Raw genomic sequence first — 21,510 nt, forward strand, 5'->3', positions numbered from 1 at the left:
CTGGGTAGTTAAAGTCTCCCATGACAACCATACACCGGGATTGTGTGGCCTCAGCCAATTCCCTGGTGAACTCCTGTTCAAGGTCTTGACTCTGGGTAGGGGGTATGTAGTAGACCCCCACCATAGTATCCCCTGCACCATGTTCCCCATGGATTTTAACCCAGAGGGTTTCAAGTTGTCCACTATGGGTGCCAATGTCAGTTTGCAGGGACACATAGCTTTCCTTGACAAAGAGAGCTATGCTCCCGCCCTTTTTGTCCACTCGATCTCTCCTGTACAGGGTATAGCTGTCTATACCCGTGGTCCAGTCATGGGTGGAATCCCACAAGGTTTCTGTTATCCCAATGACATTGTAGTTATTTGCATTTAGGAGGAGAACAAGTTCCTCCTGTTTATTCCTCAGTCTCCTGGCATTTGTGTATAGACACGCAAATGTCCCCTTAGGGGCTCTTGCCTTGCCTACATTTTGTTCCAGGGCTGGGGCTGGGGTGGGATCCCTTATGTGCCTTGGCCTGCTGGCTTTGCAAGGGCCACTCAGTGGCCCAGCTGCGGCAGTAGTCCCTCATCCCCTGGCAGGCTTAGTTTAAAGTTTGGTGGAGCAGGTCAGCCAGTTTAGCTGAGAAGGGCCTCCTCCCCAGTGGTGAGAGGTGGAGGCTATCCCTTCCTAACAGCTCGCTGCCTCTCTCTCCAAAGAGTGGACTGTGGTCATGGAAGCCAAGCCTTCCTGATGACACCAGCGCCGCAGTCTTGGTTGTCTATGTGGTTCCTCCTGTCCCTCAGCCCATAGCCCGAGACTGGGAGGATTGAAGAAAACACCACCTGTGCCCCCAGACCCTTTAGCCCCGCACCCAAATCCCTGAAATGCCTCATGACACGGCTAGGAGCACTTTGAGCCGTGTCATTGGTGCCCACATGGATGAGGAGCATGGGATAGTGATCTGTGGGCTGGAGTTTAGGGATCTTCTCTGCAGTGTCATGGATGCGGGCCCCCAGGAAGCAGCAAACTTTCCGGGCTAAGGGGTTGGGGTGGCAGATTGCCCCCAGTCCCCCTCAGGATGGAGTCTCCCATGACAAACACTTTGTGTTTGGTCTTGGGGAGAGTGGGGATGGTAGCTACGGTGTCCTCTGTGTTGCCTGCAGGAGCTATGCATCTCGCTGGTTTGGGCACTATTGTGTGATGTATAGGCCCAGGTTCCCTCAAGTGGGGATGAATTTCAATCTTTATCTCACATATCCAAGATGAGTGTTCTAGGATTTTGGGTACAAGACACCAGCACTTTCTCCCACTATCTGGTTGCACAAGGAAAGGTACCTTCTCCAGGAGAGTGTTTCCAAAGAGATTCACATCTCCTTGTAGGTTTAAGTGCTTCTTTTACTTACCTTAACTTCACCCCACCTATCTCCTTGCCATTCCCTACTGGACTTCCTGGCTTTTGTGGATCTGATTTTATGTAGTTCTACCAGAGCATTGTATAGAAAGACTAGGCCTCTGATTATGGCTGGGTTCCTTTAGGTGGCAAAATTAGGCTAAATGCTTCCATGAATCTACTCTGAAATCTCTGGCCAACTAGCAAAAGTTTTTGGTTAAACCTAGCTAGTTAGCCATAGTCACTCAACCTCTGGGAAACATTTGATATGTGTGAATGTTTTTTTTATTTATATTTCCTTATCTTCTATGTTGCCACTATATAGACTAATACACGTCCAAAATTTAGGGCATATAAAGGGGATTATGACGTTCAAAATATTTACTGAGACTTATCTGGCCCTCTGACTCCTACCTCATGCTGCTCATCCACGTGAGCACAAATTATACTGCCAGTGGAGACCCTGAGCAGATTAAAAAATGACTACGGGGCTTTGGGTGAAAGAGACAAGGGCCTGGGCAGAAGCAGGTGCATCCTGCAGATCAATGCATGGCTGCACAGGTGGTGTTGCCAACAGGGCTTTGGCTTTTTTACCATGGGATGATATTCCAAGAAGGATTGCTAGTGTAGCAAAACCCCCATTTTTTCTTTTTATTTAAAAATACATTCTTCCCCCTTCCCCAACTATTTCTGACATTCTGTCTGTCCTCTCTGTCCCTTATAAGTAGTCATAGATAAGCTAAGTCCTTGTAGTCCATTATTGTGATAAGTCCCTTTTTATATTGTAAATAGTGTTCTGTTATTTTTGTATTGATTTGAATTGTTTTATATTGTATTTCTCTTAGGTTTGTATTAACTATTACTGTTTTATATTGATATTGTATGGTTTAGACCTGTTCCTGTAAGTTAACCAAAGTAATGTCAACCCTCCATCTTGTAATGTCCAGTATCTATTTTGTGTCCCCAGCCTGGGCATAACTTGTTGTAACTGTGTTGCAACTATGACTCATTTCTACCCCTCCTATGTAAATTGGTCCCTGGGTGAATGAGGATGAATGAGGGTGCTTGAGACACAATGGTAGCAGGCCTAAAAATAGCTACTGCTCAACGACTGAACCATCAGGTCAACGATTGGACCACCTTCTTGCACAGACCTACTCCCAGGACCCAATATTTGAAAGATGAAGATCCTCAGGAAATCAGCTTCATAGAAACAAAGAATAGAAACCAGAAACTGCACCATTGTATCCCACTGGACAATAAGGACACCTGGAACTGCATGACCTCATCTGAACAGGATTGGCCCTTGCCTGGGCATTTCCTGCCCATCGGAGTCACAGGTAGCCCACCCCTATAAAAGGGGTGGTAGAGTGTGACCTCCTTGGGATGCCCTCTCCATCTAGACAAGCACTATGCCACACCACCTATCCACCCAGAGGCCCTGCCAGTGACCCCCTCTGGACAACACTTTGCTGGAGAAGACCCCAACTGACCATCAAGGATCAACTCTCAGCCTGAGATAGGTAGCTATCACCCACCTTCTTCCCCCAAGCAAGGGACCTGAACTCTGTCTCTGCACACCTGGACTTCAAACCCCTCCATTAAGCCTTTTCTCTCCTGCTACCATTGTGTGGGTGTGAGTGTCTTTGTGTGTGTGTGTGGGAACCAATAACTTTGTGGGGCTGTATACTGTGTTGCTGAGGCTGTATAGTTGTGTTTTTATCTTACCAACCTCCTGGCCCTGCTCCAGTATCTACTCTCTGCCCTTCTGACCTTTGTTCTGTCCTTCCCTCTCTCTCTCTCTGTCATCTCAGCTCCCTCTCTGCTACCTTTAAAACCCTGGCTCTGCTCTCCTCCAAACCCCAACTTTCACCACTCCTCATTTCTGCTCCACTGCCTCTCGAAGCTTCCCGGCTTCTACCCCTTTGATCTCGCTGCTTTCCCAATCTCTCCTGGCCTCATTTCCCCCGGCTGTCTCCTCCACCTCTGTTTCTACCTCCATCTTGCAGATCAGCCCTCCCTACCACCCCTTGGCTTTCTCCCCTTCTTTCACTGTCTCCCAGCTTTTTCCTGCTCTGCTGCCCAGTCTCTCTGTCAGCGTCCCAGCTTATCTCTGTCTTGCCCCCCTTTTTTCTCCCGCAGCTTCTGCTCTGTCTGTTTTTCCCAGCTGCTCTCTTTTGACACCTGGCTCCTCTCTGCTGTCTCCTGGCTTTTCCCAGCTCCTGGTTTCTGCCTTTTGATCCCCCTGGCTGCCAGCTGGTTCCCTGGCTATCCAGCCCAGCTACCTCCACCTCTGCTGCCTCTGCTTTCTCCTTGATCTCCCGAGCTCCCCGGCTCGCTGCTCCACCTTCTGTCTCTGGTTCTGGCATCTCTGCTGGCTTTCCCTGCTACCTCTGCTGACCCCCACTGTTAGCTTTCTCCCTACTGGCTCCACCACCTGCTCAGTTCTTCCCTCCCTGCTCTGTGTCCTGAGCTCCCTGGCTCACAGCTCCACCTTCTCTCTCCAGCCCTGGCATCTCTGCTGGCTTTTTCCCTGCCACCTCTGCTGACCCCCACTGTCTCCTGGCTTCTGTCCCATCAACCCTTGCCTCCTGCTCCACTGGTCCTCCTGCTTCCTCTCTGGTTCCCTCCACCATCTCTCTCCAGCTTCCTGGCTGGTTCTTTCTCTCACTCTCTCATTCTTTCTCTTTCTCCTCCAGGGCAGTGTGACCCTGAGCAGCCCCCAGGGCACTGTGACCCTGAGTAACCCCTGGTGTTAATGCACAGCCACGAAAGTGCATGTTTGTGTATGTGCATGTGTGTGAACCCATAGTATTATATGTGGAGTTTGTGTGTGTGTATAGTTTTGTGTCATGTCCTCCTGCCTAACAGCATGATATTGAGATCCCAAGCATTGATCTGGATGAGATCCACCTGATGGAGAGGGAAGAGCATCTTTGCAGACAGGCTTACTAACCTAGTGAGGAGAGCTTTAAACTAGGTTTGTCAGGGGATGGAGACCAAAGCCCTGAGGTAAGTTGGGAAGTGGGTGACCTGGAGGAAGGACAAGCAGGAGTGGGCAACAGGGGAGGTGTTCTCATTCTTTCTGAGAAGTCAGGGCAATCGGCTAGTTAGCTCAGGTGCTTGTACATGAATGCATGGAGCCTGGGAAACAAGCCGGAAGAACTGGAAGTCCTTGCACAGTTGCAGAACTATGATATGATTAGGATAACAGATACTTGTTAGAATAGCTCGCATGGCTGGAGCACTGTCATGGCTGGGTATAAACTGTTCAGGAAGGACAGGCAGGGGAGAAGAGGCTGTTTTGCACTTTATGTAAAAGAGCTATACAATGGCTCAGAGCTCGAGTATGAAACTTTGGGTTAGGGTCAGAGGGGAAAGCAACAAGGGTGATGTGGTGGAGGTCTGCTACAGATCAGATAAAGAAGTGGTGGAACAGGCTTTCTTCAAACAACTACCAGAAGTTTCCTGATCACAGGCCCTGGTTTTCATGGGGGAGTTCAGTCACACTGACACTTGCTGGGAGGGCAATACGGCAGTGCACAGGCAATCCAGGAAGTTTTTGGAGCGTATTGGGGACAACTTCCTGGTGCAAGTGCTGGAGTGGCTAACTAGGGGCCATGCTCTTCTTGGTGGGCTGCTCATAAACATGGAAGAATTGGTGGGGAAGGTAGAAGTGGATGGCAACTTGGGCAGCAGTGACCACAAGATGATTGAGTCCAGCCACAGGGGAAAAATTCACAGGACACTGAACACTCTGCTCTGTTGCCTCCATACCTCTTTTTAGAGCCATCCTGGTCCACCAGGTGTGACCAAGACCTGAGCAGAAGAAAGGAAAGAGTTTAACTTTGGGTTCACATAAACCACCCAGCCTACCACACGCACCCATTTCACTGGACCCCTCCAGGCACTATCTGAGCTGCCCTTAGTTCTCTGGATGCACATGGTCCCTCCAGGGTTTAATCGGTTCTCTCCATTCCACGTGCCTTTACCTCCTCTTTCCCAGGTTTCTTTCTGACTTAACACAACAGAAACATTCTCCATCCTCTGCACTCCCCAGGCTCTCCTTCACTCTCTGCCAACAGAGGCTTCCCTTCCTGAGCAACAGCTTTTCCTGCATAGCTTGCTCAGAGCCTTGGCTCTCAGGGTGGCTGCATCCTACCCCACCACTCCCCCTACCTCAGCCTTGAGAAAAGGTTTATAGCCTCCTCAGTCAGCTGACCAGGCCTCCTGTTTACTTGGCCCAGATGTGGCCAGTCCCTGCTTTCTCTTCCTGCTATTGTTCCCCGTAGCCAGCTGGCCAGGGCAATAACTGTTTAAAAATTCTAACCTGTGCCACTTTATCGTACTAAGAAGCAGAACTATTTCTTGTTGAGGAGTCTTCTGATATTTTAGGTGAGTTACAGCTGGCTTGGCAATTGTTAGGAAACAATAAAGGAACCACAAATAAGGAAGTAAAGCCCCAGCCTCCTTGTGATGTAAAAAATTGCTTTCAGTTTTCTTTCCTCACTGCGTACTGAACTTCCCAGGAGGAGGGCTCACTTGGTGAGAATATATAATTTTATTTATAATATGTTATATTAACATGTATTATTAAATGTATGGCATAACTGAATGAAGTGTAATATTTATAACACATGCGTGTGTATATATATGCATCATCTCTTGAACTATTTGGGAGGCTTTCTAGTTTGTAAATGTTGAAAAGTTGATGACTCTGATTGAGTAGTAAGACAGAAGGTGGTTTACAAACATATTTGTTTAATGATGCCTGTATATTGCAGTGCTAGTATGAATCAATAGTGTAACAAAGGAGTGTGACTGGCTGTGCTCTGTTGGGGGAGGAAAGTCCCTATACCTCCCACAGTGCTTGTGCACCTTCTTTGATTCCCTTCAGTTGGAGAGGGGGTACCTCTTGGAGTACTGCCTGGGTTACACTTCTGGTATGGATCTTGTTCCATTCATGGTAACTTCGGCTTTGAACTTTCAGTTGAATGCTTCACTTGTGGCAACAATCAGTGAGTAAGTTAACCAAAGCATCTGCAGGTTCCACCTGCAGGTTCGGTGCAGAGCTTTCAAAAGATTCTGACTTTTGAACAATGGGATTTTCTAAGCAAAATGTTTTGTAGGTTACCACATTTACCTAAATCCAATATGAGTGACTTTCGCATGACCCCTAAATAATTAGATCCTAGACCTGGAGCTTTTATAAATCTGTTATAATTTTCCATGTATAGAGTCTAACTATTGGAAGGTTGTCTTAATTTGCTCCCCCTGCAACAGGAAAAACAGTGGCAGGGGCAGCTGGTGGGGGAGTCAAACAATCTGACCCTCACCTCTTGCCCATGTGCACTGGCCCCTTGCTGCCTGTCCTCCTCCACCATGCACCCACCCTGCTATTTGTTCCCATTGTCACCTCTCTGTGCTGCAGCACCTGTGCCAACCTGGCACCTGCCTTCTTGCCTGCACCCTCCCTTGCCTGCTTCATTTTTTGCAGTGCCTGTGCTCCCTGGTGCCTTTTGCTTATTACCACTTGTCTGCACCCTGCTTGGCCCCTCCTCCCCTCTGCCACTTACCCTGACTGGTTGTGACGGCAGCTCTGGCCCTGGCCCTAGGGTTGGAGCCGGGGCCGGAGCCGGAGCCGGAGCCAGAGCCGGAGCTGGAGCTGCCAGCGCCACTACTTCCTGGCCGGGCAGAAGCCAGAGTCAGCATCTGCTCTGTGCTGTGGGCTGGAGTTGCAACTCAGGGTAAGCAGGGGGGAAAGGCAGCACAGAACAGAGGTGGCAGATGGTGGATACAGGGGTAAGGAATGGTGGCTCTGACTCCAGCTCAGCATGGTGCCAGAGCCACAGCCAGAGCTGCAGTAGCTGCCTGCCTTCCTCCACTTGTCCTTGAATCCAAAACAAGGGATTTTGCCCCATCATGTTATTTCCAAGTAAACATGTATACAGTGTGCATACATCCTTGTTAATATGAAAACAGGCAGTTTGTGGTGCTGGAAGTTCTGCCTACTGCCATGTAAATGATGTAAAGATTAAAGGACAGCTTTATATGTCTCATGTATCTCTGTAGTTGAGAATAATTAAATGACAAGTGTACGATCCTCATGACTTGAAATCCAGTATAGGCATACCTTTAAAAAAAAATGGACAGCAACTTATTCCCCCTCTTCCCATATCAGTTCATACAGTGGATTTATTTTGGCAGAATTATGGCTATGAACAATCAAGCGGAGATATAAAGGAAGTAGAAGAAACAAGAAAGAAAAAGAAAAAGAAAAACCCCACAAACGAAGTATAATTTTTATCACTCCTATAGTACAAGCAAAATTACTAGTGCCAACATATCTTACATGCAGTTTTACTCTTGCAAACAATTCTGAGACTCGTTTGTGACACTAGCTCTGTGAATGAGTCTTTCTATAAACGTTGAGGTCTATGAATATGTGTTGGTTTACACAAGCTGAGGATTTTGGCCTCCTGTATTTCATTTCTTGCATGTAAAATAGAGAAAACAATGGCTTCTTCCACCATGCTTATCTTGTTTGTGTAGAGTGTAGACTTTGTAGTAGGAACTGTTCTCTGTTTTAACCCTGCCTGACCTCATTTGATACTTCTAGATACTAGTCTCATGCATATGAATGAATAAATAATACATTTGTAATTTCTCTCTCTTTCTCTAGATTAAGAAGGATGAGTGCTGTCAAAACCAGATTAACAAAAGATGAAGAAAAGGAACTGAAACGTCTTTTGAGATGCAGTCACTTGACACTTCTGTACAAGGGAAGTGTCCATGGTTTCACCACTGGTGAATTTCATGCCAAATGTGATAATCAAGGACCAACTGTAACAGTAGTATATAATGAAAGTGGTTTTATTTTTGGAGGCTTTACAAGTCAGAGCTATGTTTCGATTCAGAAGTACCTAAGTGATGAGGAGGCTTTTCTCTTTAGACTAACAGAGGAAGAGGGTGTGATCAACTCTAAAATATTTGTGTGTCAAATTGCAGCTAATGCTGTATATGTCTGTTCTAACAGTGGCCCTAACTTTGGAAATTACTTTCTAATCGCTCTGAATGGTAATAGTGTATCAGTAGCAATGAATGATAACAAGAACTACATAGCCCCTGCTGAGGAGTTGACTGGAAATGATTTCAAGCTTTTGGAATGTGAAGTTTATAGAGTTGAAGGTAAATTCGCATCTAAAGAGAAAATGAAAATTGAGAATTTTGTTTCATATTCTTAATATTATATTACTTCCCCCTAGATTATACTGATTTCCTAGAATCTCCATGGAGGAATGTGACTTGGACAGCTGAGTAAGTTAACTATTGTAGCATATAAATGTGATGATCTGTGGCTAGTGAACCCTGGGGGTTATCTGGGAATTTGATAGACAGTAATAAAGTTTGATATAGTTATTTGATATTGAAATGTTGTTTGTATATTTTAGGTACTTATATGAATTCCATCAACATAGAATCCAAGTGCATCCTGGTCTTATTGCATTTATTCTTGTACTATTTCAGCAATACATGGAAGTATATTATTACCATTTTAAAAGATGGCAAGTGAGGCAAAAAGGCTGCTGACAGGCATAAACCCCCTGCCCGAACCCCAGTGCTTTACCAGAAGAGGAAGCACATCAGTTTAATCCAGCTCCCCAGTGTCTGTATAGATCAGGTGCTTTAGCAGGGCTTTTTGGCACTTTTAACTAAAGCAGATTCAATTGGCTATTAGAGCAAAGCACCAAAAAGCCCTGTTGAAGCATGTGATCTATAAAGATGTTGGGTGAGTCAGTCAAACTAATGCAATGCCTCTTTTGGCCATGAGCTGTGCTTGGTGCAGGGGTGTGCCGAGATGGAAGTAAAGCACTTGTTTTTTCTTTTTTTCACATCTGTCAGTGTCCAAAAAGAGGCTAAAAGCTACAAAGGGACTTAGCTGTCTTAGGCACAACAACATTGAACACTAACTTCTAGATGTCATGCCACCCAGTAGGATCTATCTCTGCATTAGTGCTTACTAATTATACATAGTCAGGTTAGAGACCTAAGAATGGGATTAACAAAATTATCATGCTGAAAACAGACAGTAGGTAATGTTTGGTACAGAGATGGTGACCTATACCTCACTCTTTTCAGATAAGTACCTATCTCCACTTAGGTTTCATAACCTTGAACTGGTTACTGGAGTGAGGGCTGATTTGAGAAACCTGGTCATTCATAGTGACTGGAGCTCTTGCAAGCCCCAAATGTGTTCCTTAACTACCAAGTTAAATAGTGTTCTGGAGTGGGGCAATCTTAGGATATGAAAATACAGCCTCAGGACCATACCAGGGAATCCACAGTGAAGCACTCCACTGTTGCTCCAGGTGAGGTAGCAGAAACTGATATCATGTGGTCTCCTTTATATGAGGACTGGGAACATGCCCATAAGCCCTGCCAAAAAAGGCAGTCCATTAATACATGGCCAGCCCTCAGCGTTGGGAAGTAGAGCTTGCAGAGTGGGTGTGCTGTGCTTCATAACAGTGCTCCCTAGCATGATCCATGGTACAGAAATGTACTTTCTCTCCAATAGAAGAAGTTCCACTTTATATAAATTATCATGGGAAGCTGGGAGTGGTGCTTAGGTTCCATGATCAAGCAATGTTTTCAGGATCCAAGTGCAACGTATGCAGGTATGGAAGAAAAAGTTATTTCACAAACAGTTCTGCAAAGCTAGTCAAGGGAACACTGTTACAGTGCCTGGCTACTAAAAAGAGGAAGCCAGTTTGCACTGAGCAAATGAAGTGACTAGGAGAGTGGACATGAGATCAATACACCAGTGTAGCTTACATCTGTGTATAGTTACTTGTCACTTTATCCTGGAACTAAGTGACTTCTCCTAGTATGAGGCAGTGCATCATTTGTCTGCTTTGTGTGTCCATGTAGCTGGAGTTATAGGACAGGCTAGGGACAGACATTTAGGCTAGGGACAGACATTCAAAAAGCCTGAGCCTGAATTGATTCAATCTTTGCAGGTTAGTCTAACCTGGCTAGGCTAAACCAGTTTTTCACCGTTCAGACATCCCCTCTGGATGAAGAATGCTGGAACATCGCTGCAGTAGCTCAGGCTAGAAGCCAGGGGGTCCTAGAGCAGCCCTCCCTCTCTTCCATAGTGCTGAGCTGAGGAGGAGTATGACCAGGCCCCAGCAGGACGCTCTGACTAGGGAGGGGCTCCTCTCCCTCCATCCTGAGCAGCCCAGCAGGGAGTTGATAACACAGTCTTTATCACCCCTAACTCAATGTTGTCCTCCCATTAAGAAAACAACAGCCTCTCTCCATTAGTTCATGCTCTTCTTAAACAGCTTTTCCAAGGAAGGAATGGAGGGACATTACCAGCTACTTGTTGATTAGTTCCAGAAAGCCCTAAATTGACATAGTTCTGTCTGTCTTTGTCCCATCTCCCACAGCACAGACCATAGCCAGCATGTGGTATGCTAGCTAATGCTGGGATGTATTTGGGTAAGGCAGAGCAGAGGGGGGGATTCCTGCTTGAGCAAGGAGGGGTTGGAGGGGGGCAGACCCTGTTGTATGCACAGTCTGTGATGGAGCTGCAGCCAGGGAGCAGAGGGGAAGGGCCAGCCCAGAGCAGAGGGCCCCGCCCAGCCCAGAGAGCATGCCAGGATACTGGGGGACTCTGATTTAACTTAAACCAGGAAAGGTCTGAGACAGACATTGCATAAACTGGTTTGACCCAAATCAGTTAAATCTGATAAACCTGGTTGAATGTAGTATCTCAAACCAGTTTCAGCAATTTTCAAACAGGGTTATAACCAGTTTCAGCAATTTTCAGACTGGTTTATGTGCACTGAACTTCTCTTACAGGTTTAAAACAGTTTTGGATCACTTAAACTGGTTTATGTGTAGTGTCCTTCCCTAGCCTTAAACTACTGTTCTGTTTTGGGTTCAGTATTAATCCTGTGGGTGAAAGACAGCTGGGCTGCAAGGCTCAATTTATGCAAGGTGATAACAGACAAAATCTGCGCCAGAAACATGCCAGAGAGGCCAAGCGTTTCAGCCTCCTGAGATCCAGAAAGTCTTAAAGGACATTAACTGGGTGGACTGGGAATCAACACTGTTCTCACAAAGGGAAAATTGCCAGGTTTGTGATGCTATTGTCCTGAGTTCCCTGGAGATTCCAGGCTGGCATGAGGGTCTGAAAAGCAGTGAATAAGCTGTTATCTTTAAGTTAAGGTTTACTGACAGCAATAGTAACCTATTACGGTTTCATGACTCTTTGGAAGAAAACGCTTGAGGAACTTTGAGAAAAGGTAAATTTATTTTATGGGAATTTGCTGTTATATGTTGTGTATGTTTAAAGATCACCTTGAGGAGAAAATCCTTATCACTTTTACACAATTGATGAAAGTTTCAACGGTAGTAAATTTTCTGAAAAGCTAGGCTTATTGCTAGCCAAACTGTGCACTCTGGAAGAGATTCAAGGTGGCTGATCTACAGGATTATAGGCCAGTTAAACAGCTAGTTAAAATAGTTAATTGACTGAATAGTTCCCAAATCAGCCTAAGAATAATGATAGTAAAAAATAGTGCATTTGATCCATCTGGAGAACACCCTGCATCCCAACATCCTTCATCCTAGTGGCAGTATGCTGCTTTTCAAATCTGTGCTGTACATCCTTTTCTGCAAAGGATGTCCTTAATGTTCAGAGTGTAAAAAACTAAAGGGCATTTCTACAAAGCTTGACATCTCTTACATCAGCGATCAAAACAAAATCACTGTATTTGATGTTATTTCCCTGAGGGTAGTTAATTACTGTTTACCTCTAATTAGTCAAACTCCTTTACTACATTGAAGTTTGCACTTCTGAACAATGGTTACATTTCATTGACCACATTCTAGACACTGGTTCATCTGTTTCTCTTCTGCCTGAATCTGTGTATTTCCTATGTTTCATAGGATACAGGTTTAAGATATAAGCTGCATTTGGTGATTTATAGAACCTGAGCTCTGTTACCTGAATGCATGACAGATCTATATATATTGTGTGTCTATATGTTCTGTAAATGGAGTCACCTACTCTCCTTAAAAAGGGTTTTTAACATATTCCTCAGATTGCTTAGATGACTTTACCATGGCTCAGTACCTGTGGCAGAGCCAGTACCTTATTCTGGATTTAACTTAATTCAGAGGTTTAATTTACCTCTGTTAAAGCAGAACAACTGTTTTAGGTCTTTTAGTTGCCTCATTTAGGATGCCTGTACCAGATTTACAGCCAACTTTCTTTAACTTCAGCAGGCACTTTCTGAAAACCAGATCATAGATATTTCTAACTCAGAATGCAGAATTAGAGGACACCAGAGTTGAAAGTGGGGTGTGGGGAGAGGGGAAATATTTGCATGTTCCTGATTTTCTCTTGTTAATATGCATCATAAAATAGGGGCTGAGATACCACCTGTGTCTGATTTTGATGTATTTTTATTTTCACAGGGAGAGAAAAAAAATCATGGATGAAGTCAGATCTTATGAGCCATATCTAAATTCAGTCTCTCAGATTCGAATTCTATTTGTTGGTCCAGTTGGAGCTGGGAAGTCCAGTTTTTTCAACTCTGTGAATTCAGTTTTCCGAGGTTATGTGACAAATCAAGCAATAACAGGGTCTGATGATACAAGTGTGACAACACAGGTATGGATTTGCTTTTAACTGCTTAATTTCTAAGCTACAGGCACATCCACTTAAACAAAATCCATATGTCATTTCAGCACAAGAGAAAAAAATACAGATGTTTCTTTAAGGATCATATTTTAATAACTTTTTCCATGCTTACCCTCACTGAAATTTATGCTCCAGCAAAATGTGTTGTGGGAAAAGGCATTACGCATTTTGGAGAAGGGGTGTGGAATCTGGCGGTCACTGTGCACTTTTCAGTAACATGTTACATTATGTTTCTGCTCCACTAGTATCGGTTATATCCAGTTAAAGATGGAAGAGATGGCAAGGCTCTCCCTGTTATCTTCTGTGACACAATGGGACTAGAAGAAAAATTAGGATGTGGTTTAGAAATTAATGAAATAACTAACATAATAAAAGGCCATATTCCTGATAGGTATCAGGTAGGATTTCTTCAAATTTTATGCATTTTGTATTGAACTCTGTGAAGTCCTTAAATGGTTCTTTCCCAAATTTTTATCTTGCATTTAATTACTAGAGGAAAATAAGCACTCTGCTTGGTAGATTATGCTAGAAATTCTGGCAGATTTGGAACTGACTATAGGCACTCAGAAGTGAGGTGTCTTTAAAAATCAATAAACTATATGAAAGTGTTAAGTCTGATTCTCTGCTGTCCTGCACTGTCTGTAATCACTTATGCTGTCATTTATAGTCATACAAACTTGTTTAAATAATAATTTATTCTTCTTGTCTGGTATAGTTTGGGAATCATTTTGTACTTGTGTAAGCCAATGAATAATTAGGCCCAAGTTATTACAGTTGGTTTAAACTATTTTGAAGCATATTTGCTACTAGAAATGTAAATGGCATACTGACACTGTAGGTTTAAAAAATATTTAATAGAATTTTTCAAAGTAGTGGTGACAAATAATAAAGTGTAACTAAGTTTATTAATAATTGTAATAGCTCCTCTTTAAATGTTTTCATATGTATTCAGATATAACTTATACATTTTAAATGGACTATTTTGGATTTACACCAGCTTATAATAACTAAAATCAGAATCTGACTGTCTGAAAGAATGACTAAGGGACTGCAACACCCTGATGTCATTTGGTTTTAATCTTCATTCTAGTAGTTCCACTGTGAGTTCAGTCACCTCCCTACAGACCAGCATTTCTCTCCTATAAAATGAAGCAAATACTATTTACTACTTGTTTAGAGATATGGCTCATGTAACTATTAGACTGCAGAGTTTTCTGGAACTGCTAAAACTTATTGTCAGATATTTTCTTTGCAGTTTAATCCAGCTGTCTCCATTTGCCAAGATTCTCCAGGCTACATAAAAAATCCTGCTCTGAAAGATCAAATTCACTGTGTTGTATTTGTTGTTGATGGGTGCAAAATAGAGATCCTCTCGGACACACTGGAACAGAAGCTGAAACTAGTTCGAAAGAAAGTGAACCAACTTGGTGCGTTTTATGTTCCTTAACAGTGCAGAATTGAAGGAAGTGAGCCTGCTTAGAAATTAATCAAGGTTTCAAGCCTGAACACTTAAAGCATTGCTAGGACCCATGCTTATACTCAGGGAATAGACTGTTACATATTGTTCTTGGGGGTGAATCCTTCGACCAGGTTCATCTCTGTAAATGGCATTGTTTTATGGAAGTATATTCATTTTTCTTATTGGAGAGATATTTGCTACGGTGCTAAGCTATAGTAGCGGCACTGGGGAAAAAGAGAAATTCCAGGGGTCCCTGAGTACTCTCTCTCTCCTGTTTGGGTTTACAGCATATGTTTCTTCTCCTTAATATAGCAAAGCCATTTTGATTGGCATAGATCCCCAGTAGACATAGACATGTACTAGTAAGGCTCCTAGGAATACATCTCTCCGGGAGTTACCCACTTTGATTTTATTAATTGTTTTAGAAAATGCTGGGCATTAAAACTGATTTGTTTAGCAGCTACACTGCAGAAAGAAAACAGAAAAAGCAAATAAAAAGGGAAGCGTGGGAGTCCCATACTAGCAAGCACTGCTCCACACCATTATCTCGTGTGGCTAGGGCTAGATACAGTAGCAGGAGTGTGATATGCTCCCAGTGTTGTACAAGTCAATTCCAGAGGATAAAATGGACAGAGCCATGAAAAGCTAATTGCTAGGTGTACCTTGTTTTCTATAGTCCTTGTTTTGAATAATCAAATTTCCACCCTGGCCCGGTTACTAAATTAGCCATTAAGTGTCGTGTCTACGGTGTTAACTAAATAATCAATTTGTTTACAAAATATTTTCCCACCCACATGCATAGGTTGTTTCATAATTGTTTCATTCAGATTTGCTTATAATTAATCTTCTTTTCTAATACTTTTGGGCAAAACAAAATTCTTTTGCCTTTTCTAGGCAGAAGTCATTGCAATGAAAAACTGATTAAAAAACTAGGTGTAAAACCTTACTCATTTTTTGATGCAGGAGTTCCACAGCTGATTTGTCTAACTAAAGTGGATGAACTTTGTCCTTTACTTGAAGACAACCTTGCATATGTCTATAGAAGTAAAACTGTTATGGAACAGGTAAAAAAAACCCAGCATTGTTGGTTATAGTGCCATACAGTCACTCAATTATCTTGAAGACTGAGATATTGTGATTTTGTACAGTTGTTCTGTGATGCTTGTGCCCCTTCTTACTCTACACACATTTTCATTCGGAGAAGTCTTGTACGCATAAGCTGAAGGTATGCCTACGTATATCCTTTAGTATCTGTGGTTCTGTTTTAAGGCCTTGCTTAAATTGTAAGGTTCATCTCCAAGAATAAGAGCGGGTAATAAAATAAAATGAACATATAATAAATCTCATTAAAATTAAGGACTAGATTCTTTTGCCCTATTGTTTTGTAGACAGGAGCCAGATTCTGGCTCCTATAGGCCAGCTGAGGATTCCCTTGGTAAGAAATGGCTCTTAGTCGATGTAACTATGGGGGGGGGGAGCAGGACAGAAAGATAATTCTTGCACTATCTAGCCCTTTCCTTCCTGGCATTGGAAGCATGTCAGGGGAAGAAGGAGGGGTGAGGAGAGAGCAGTTGCTCTGATATAAGCAGCTCAGGTGTGGGATGGCCTTGAAGAGTCTTTTCTCTGTGTTAATAACTTAGGGTGGTTTGATTGGTGCTTGAGTGTTTGCCTAGTCCCTGGTGTGTTTGGGGTATTTTTTTCCTTTTTTCCAGTGTTGTGTTTGCTTCCCTCCCCTTTCTTTCTTCTTTCTCTCTCTGTCTCTTTTAGATGCTAGACATGTGCAGAAAAGGTACTCTGACATGCTGCATAATTACCATGCTCCAGCAGATGGCAGCTTCAGCTGTATTTGTGTCCCCACATTACAAAATGTCAGCAGGGGCACTTCAACTAAGGAAGAGGAGGTGAATGAGGCATTTGTCAAGCACATGACAAATATATCCAAAACCTATGAGATGGTAGTGATTGGAGACTTCAATTTTCCAGACATCTGCTGGAAGAACAGTGCAGCCAAATGTAAAATGTCAACCCTGTTCCTAACTTGTGTGGAGGACAACTTTCTGTTCCAGAAGGTTGAAGATGTAACTAGAGGATCATCTATTTTTTGGATCTTGTCCTGACCAACAGGGAAGAACTGGTAGAGGATGGCAAGGTGATGGGTAACATGTGAGGAAGTGAGCATCATATGATAGTATTCCAGATCCTGAGACAGGTAAACCATGAGGTCAGCAAAATTAGGATGCTAGATTTAAAATAAGTGGATTTTATCTGACTTCAGGACTTAATAGGCATGGTGTCATGAGAGGATAGACTGATGGATAAAGACATCCAAGAGGGCTGGAAGTTTCTGAAGGGCACAACATTGGAAGCTCAACAAGAATTTGTCCTTACACAATGGAAGCAAAAGAAGCAAGAGACCAATGTGGCTGCACAAGGAACTTCTAAAAAGCCTCAAATGCAAAAGGAAAGCATATAGGAAATGAAAGAATGGTCAGGTCACCATGGAAGTGTACCAGGAAATAGCAAGAACTTGTAAGGACAAAATCAGGCAAAGATAAAGAATGAGCTGCACCTGGCAAAGGGGGCTAAGGGCAACAAGAAGAGATTGCAGAAGTATGTTGGCCAGAAAAGAAGAACCAAGAAAACTGGGTCCTATGTTAAGACAGGGGGATCTCCTGATTGAAGAACCAAAGAATATGGACCTACTTAACTGTTCATACTGTTCATATTTTATCCTGTCAGCATATTCCTTTGTTCCAACAGACCCATCACAAGCATACCTCTTAATTTGGCCTTTTACTGGTGTCTTAAGTTGCGCGTGCCATGACCTCTTACTTTCGTCTGTCCACCAACACTGGAAATCCAAGGAATCTGAAATCGGTCAGTGTCCCATTTGGTCCCCTGTAATTGACATATCTAATCATTTCATCACTCTAATTTATTCGGTTAGTGCCAAGTTCAGTTAATTTGAGCTGGTAACAAGGCTAACACTATGCTGATAATCTTAAAACATAAGCTACTGTTCTCACATTGATAAAAAAGGAAAGAAGCTGTGAGGGAAAACTCACAGCTATAGCTGACCATTCAAATACCAAAAAGCAGAAACAGAAGAAACAAAAGAAGGTTCCAACAATACTGTAATTCACCACTCAAACATGTGCAACTAAAACAAAATGTGACAAGCTACCCTAACAGTCCCACTGCCTGATACTGTTCAACATCTTATTAATGATTTGGATGCTGGCATAGAAAACTTCTTGAGCAAGTTTGCAGATGACACAAAACTGGGAAAGATTGTGAACATGCTGGAGGATGTGAGTGCAATTCAGAAAGATCTTGATGGATTGGAAAGTCGGGCTAGAGCTAACAGGATTGATAGATTGTTTGGGGCTGGAAGGGACCTTGTAGATCATTGGGTCCAGTGCCCCTGCACTAGGCAGGAAAAGACAACTGGGGTCAAGTGACCCCAGCAAGGTGACTGTCTGGTCTCCTTTTGAAGTTTTCCAGGGTAGGTGACTCCACCACCACTGGAGGGAGTTTATTCCACAGTCTGGACACCCAGACTGTGAAGGAGTTTTTTCTGGAATTGAGCCTGTGGGAGTCTTCCAAGAGTTTGTATCCGTTGCTCCTGGTCTTCCCTGGTGAACAGCCATTCAGCGAGTTCTTGATGTACTCCCCTGATGTAGCAGTAAGCTACTACTAAGTCCCCTCTCAGCCTTCTCTTCCATAGGCTGAAGAGACCCAAGTTCTTCAGCCGCTCCTCATATGGCTTGTCTTGCAAGTTCCTGATTATATGCATGGCTCTTCTTTGAACCGTCTCAAGTTTTTTCCACATCTTTGTTGAAGTGTGGTGCCCAGAACTGGATGCAGTACTCCAGCTGTGGTCTCACCAGGGCAGAGTACAATGGGCGTATCACTTCCTTAGTTTTGCATGAGATGGAATGGTTAATGCGTGCCAGTGTGTTTGCTCTGCTGGGCACTGCCGGCTCATGTTCATGTGATGGTTGAACACTACCCCTAGGCCCCTTTCGGCTGTGGTACAAGTCAGATTGTCGCCACCCAGCCTGTAGGCATGTTGGGGATTGTTTGCCCCCAGATGGAGAAACTTATACTTCTGAGTGTTAAATTTCATCTGCTTCTGGTCTGCCCAGCTCTTCAGCCTGTATCCGATTCTTTAATGAGTTTTTCCATGTTTTTCTCTGGGATGGAAGTTAGGCTGATTGGCCTATAGTTGCTCAGGTCCTCCCTCTTCCCCTTCTTAAACATGGGCACAATGTTGGTGCTCTTCCAATCTTCAGGGATCTCCCTTGCGTGCCATGATTTCTGAAGGAGTTTTGCCAGGAGTTCTGCAATAACCTCAGCCAGCTTCATTGGCACTCTTGGGTGAAGTCCATCCAGTCCTGGTGACTTAAAAAATGTTTAGCTTTTCTAGTTGGTTGTGTACCAGCTCAGTATCCACAGTGGGAAGGACATCATTCCTACCATGCCCCCTGTGATCCTTATCTTGCTTGTCTTTCCTCTTGGTCTGGTGAAATGCTGATGCAAAGTGGGCATTCAGGAGTTCAGTTTTTTCCTGAGTGTCCATTACCAGCTGTCCTAAGCAGGGGTCCATGCTTCCATTTGCTTTCCTTCTGCTTCCTACATACCTGAAGAAGGATTTCTTATTGTCTTTCACTCCTTTGGCTAACTTAAACTCAGTCACTGCCTTAGCTTTCCTAATCATTTCCCTACAAGTCCGGGCCACTGTTGTATAGTCCTCTTTGAGGACTGTTCCTAACTTCCACTGTGTGTATGCCTCTTTTTTTCTTTTTCAAGAGGACTGCAATGTCCCTATTGGGCCAGGAGGGCTTGCCAGCCCTTCTGCTACCATTCTTCTTCATGGATAAAGTTCATTCAGACAAATGCAAGGTACTATGGCTTTAGATGAATAATCAAAAACACAGATATAAAATGGGTGACACCTGGCTGGATAGCAGCACTTGGAAATCTTGGTAGATCCCAACAGCACGTGGGAGTCTTAGGTCACAGATTGAGTATGTCTTCAGTGTAGTGCAGCAGCACAAAAGGTGAAAGTGGTTTAGGGATAAATCAATAGAAGCATTAGGTGCAAGACAAAAGGTGATTACTTCCCTATTGGTGTTAGTTAGGCTTCATTGGGAGTACTTTGTGTAGTTCTGGGCTCCACATTTTAATAAGGGCATGGAGAAGTTAGAGAAGGTCCAGAAGCAGGCAACAAAGATGATGAAGGGCTCGGAAAGCAAGTCATGGGAGGAGAAACTGAAGGCACTACGTCTGTTCAGCTTGCAGAAAAGGTGCTTAAGAGGGTACATAATAACTGCGCGGGGTTGCTCTTGGGCAGGTGGTGCCGGTTATCTTCCTTAAAGAAAAACCAAACTGGACGAGCTTAGAAGCATTTTAGGATAACCCATTTTGAACCCTTTTTTTTTTTTTTTTTTTTTTTTTTTTTTTTTTTTTAAACAGATGCGGGTAGCTTCAGCGAAATTTGGGATCCCTCTTTCTCAGATTGTACCTGTTAAAAATTACTGCTCAGAGTTGGAGCTGACGTGCAATATTGATATCCTGATACTTTCTGCATTAAGGCAGATGATACGTTTAGCAGACAGCTATCTTGACAACTTCACTTATGAGGAGCCAAAGAAGATGACCCTGTGAGATTAGCATAATATTGGTATTTTGTGCCATTATCAGACTAGCCTTTTTAAAAACCTGACATCAGAAGTTAAAACTTATTGCTGCCTGAAGCCAATGCAACTTCATTGGCTTCAGTAGACTTGCAGCTCCTTATGCTTGTGGTGAATTTGATCCAAGAGATTTTTATTTGGCTATAACCTGCATGCATTAAAAGAGAGTGTATTCTCTAGCTTTCAAGGTAGAATCCATTTATTAAACGTGTTGTAGCCTGCTTTTCCCAATTTCCACTGTATGAATAATCTGTACAAACCTTTAGGGAAATTACCTAAAGGTATTACTTTCCTAGTGATTTAACCTGTGTTATTACCTGCTAATGATAGTTGCTTGCACTCTATATATTGTTTATATTTTCTCTTAAGCTAGTTCATAACACAATACAGTCTTTCTAGTCTAACATTACTATAGCTCAAAAAACACATTTATTAGGCGAATAATTATTACCTTTCAGATATAGATACATTACAGCATCCATTGCAAAGATGGAAGCATTATGTTATAATCACAGTTAAATTGATAATTTGCAATAGGTAGGAAACATGCTATTGACACGGAGAAGGAAGTTTGAATTAATTTGGGAGTTTTGTTGCATCACCTATTCTTTTAAAAAAATTTCCAAGAAAATTCTAAACCATGTACTGTAAAACTTTGTATTACATTTAACTAGAAAAATAAATTACTATGAGCACATTTTCAAAGGAACTTTTTCTTTATCCAGATATGGGGATGGTCAAGACAGAGGGATCTGATTGGTTTTTGCCTTCACTGATTTGAGACAGATTTGCAGATTTGAGACAGATTAGTTTTATTGGCATTAGGAGATATCCTACATTGGGGTACTCAGCCTCTGGCCCATGTGCCAAATGCAGTCTGTGGAGAAGTGGTATCCAGCCCATGGGGCTCCCCGTGGGTTGGGATATTTGGTGGTATGGGAGCTATGACAAATAATACGGCCACCCTTTCTTGCTGCCAGGTTCCCAAGCCCAAGCCTTGCAGTGGGTCAGAGTTGGGCCACAACTCCTTCACCCAGCCTCCCTCCTTGCCCCCCAGCATGGCCAGATTGGCTGTGCTCCGTTCCCCACATGGGGCTGGGCTACAATCCCTTCTTCCCCTCCCATGGGGCCAATTTGGGGCTGTGCCCTCCACCCCTCTGTGGCTGGATCAGACTCCTTCCCCCTGCAGGGCTGGGCTGGGGCCAGGCTGCCCCCTCACCCCACTATGGCTGGATGGGGCGCCACCATGCCCATTCCAGGCACTGCATGAGA

At 43.5% G+C, this 21,510-nt stretch overlaps 1 protein-coding gene across 2 annotated transcripts; it reads left to right on the plus strand.

Moving 5' to 3' along the window:
- Positions 1–5,626: 5,626 nt before the first annotated feature.
- On the plus strand, positions 5,627–20,943 carry IFI44L (interferon induced protein 44 like). 2 transcript variants are annotated; one of them, XM_090048276.1, is made up of 8 exons: positions 5,627–5,762; positions 8,050–8,555; positions 8,633–8,684; positions 12,855–13,050; positions 13,326–13,478; positions 14,336–14,507; positions 15,503–15,603; positions 20,018–20,943. In XM_090048276.1, exons 2-8 carry the CDS (start codon positions 8,060–8,062, stop codon positions 20,207–20,209), a joined length of 1,362 nt encoding a protein of 453 aa, XP_089904402.1. In that variant the 5' UTR covers positions 5,627–5,762; positions 8,050–8,059; the 3' UTR covers positions 20,210–20,943. The 2 variants fall into 2 exon arrangements, with proteins under 2 accessions (XP_089904402.1, XP_089904400.1); XM_090048274.1 differs by lacking the exon at positions 5,627–5,762 and adding an exon at positions 5,774–5,912.
- The last annotated feature ends 567 nt before the right edge of the window (positions 20,944–21,510 follow it).

This window comes from Crocodylus siamensis, chromosome 5 (assembly GCF_052110815.1).
Source record: "Crocodylus siamensis isolate JL-2025a chromosome 5, ASM5211081v1, whole genome shotgun sequence".
Lineage (NCBI taxonomy): Eukaryota > Metazoa > Chordata > Crocodylia > Crocodylidae > Crocodylus > Crocodylus siamensis.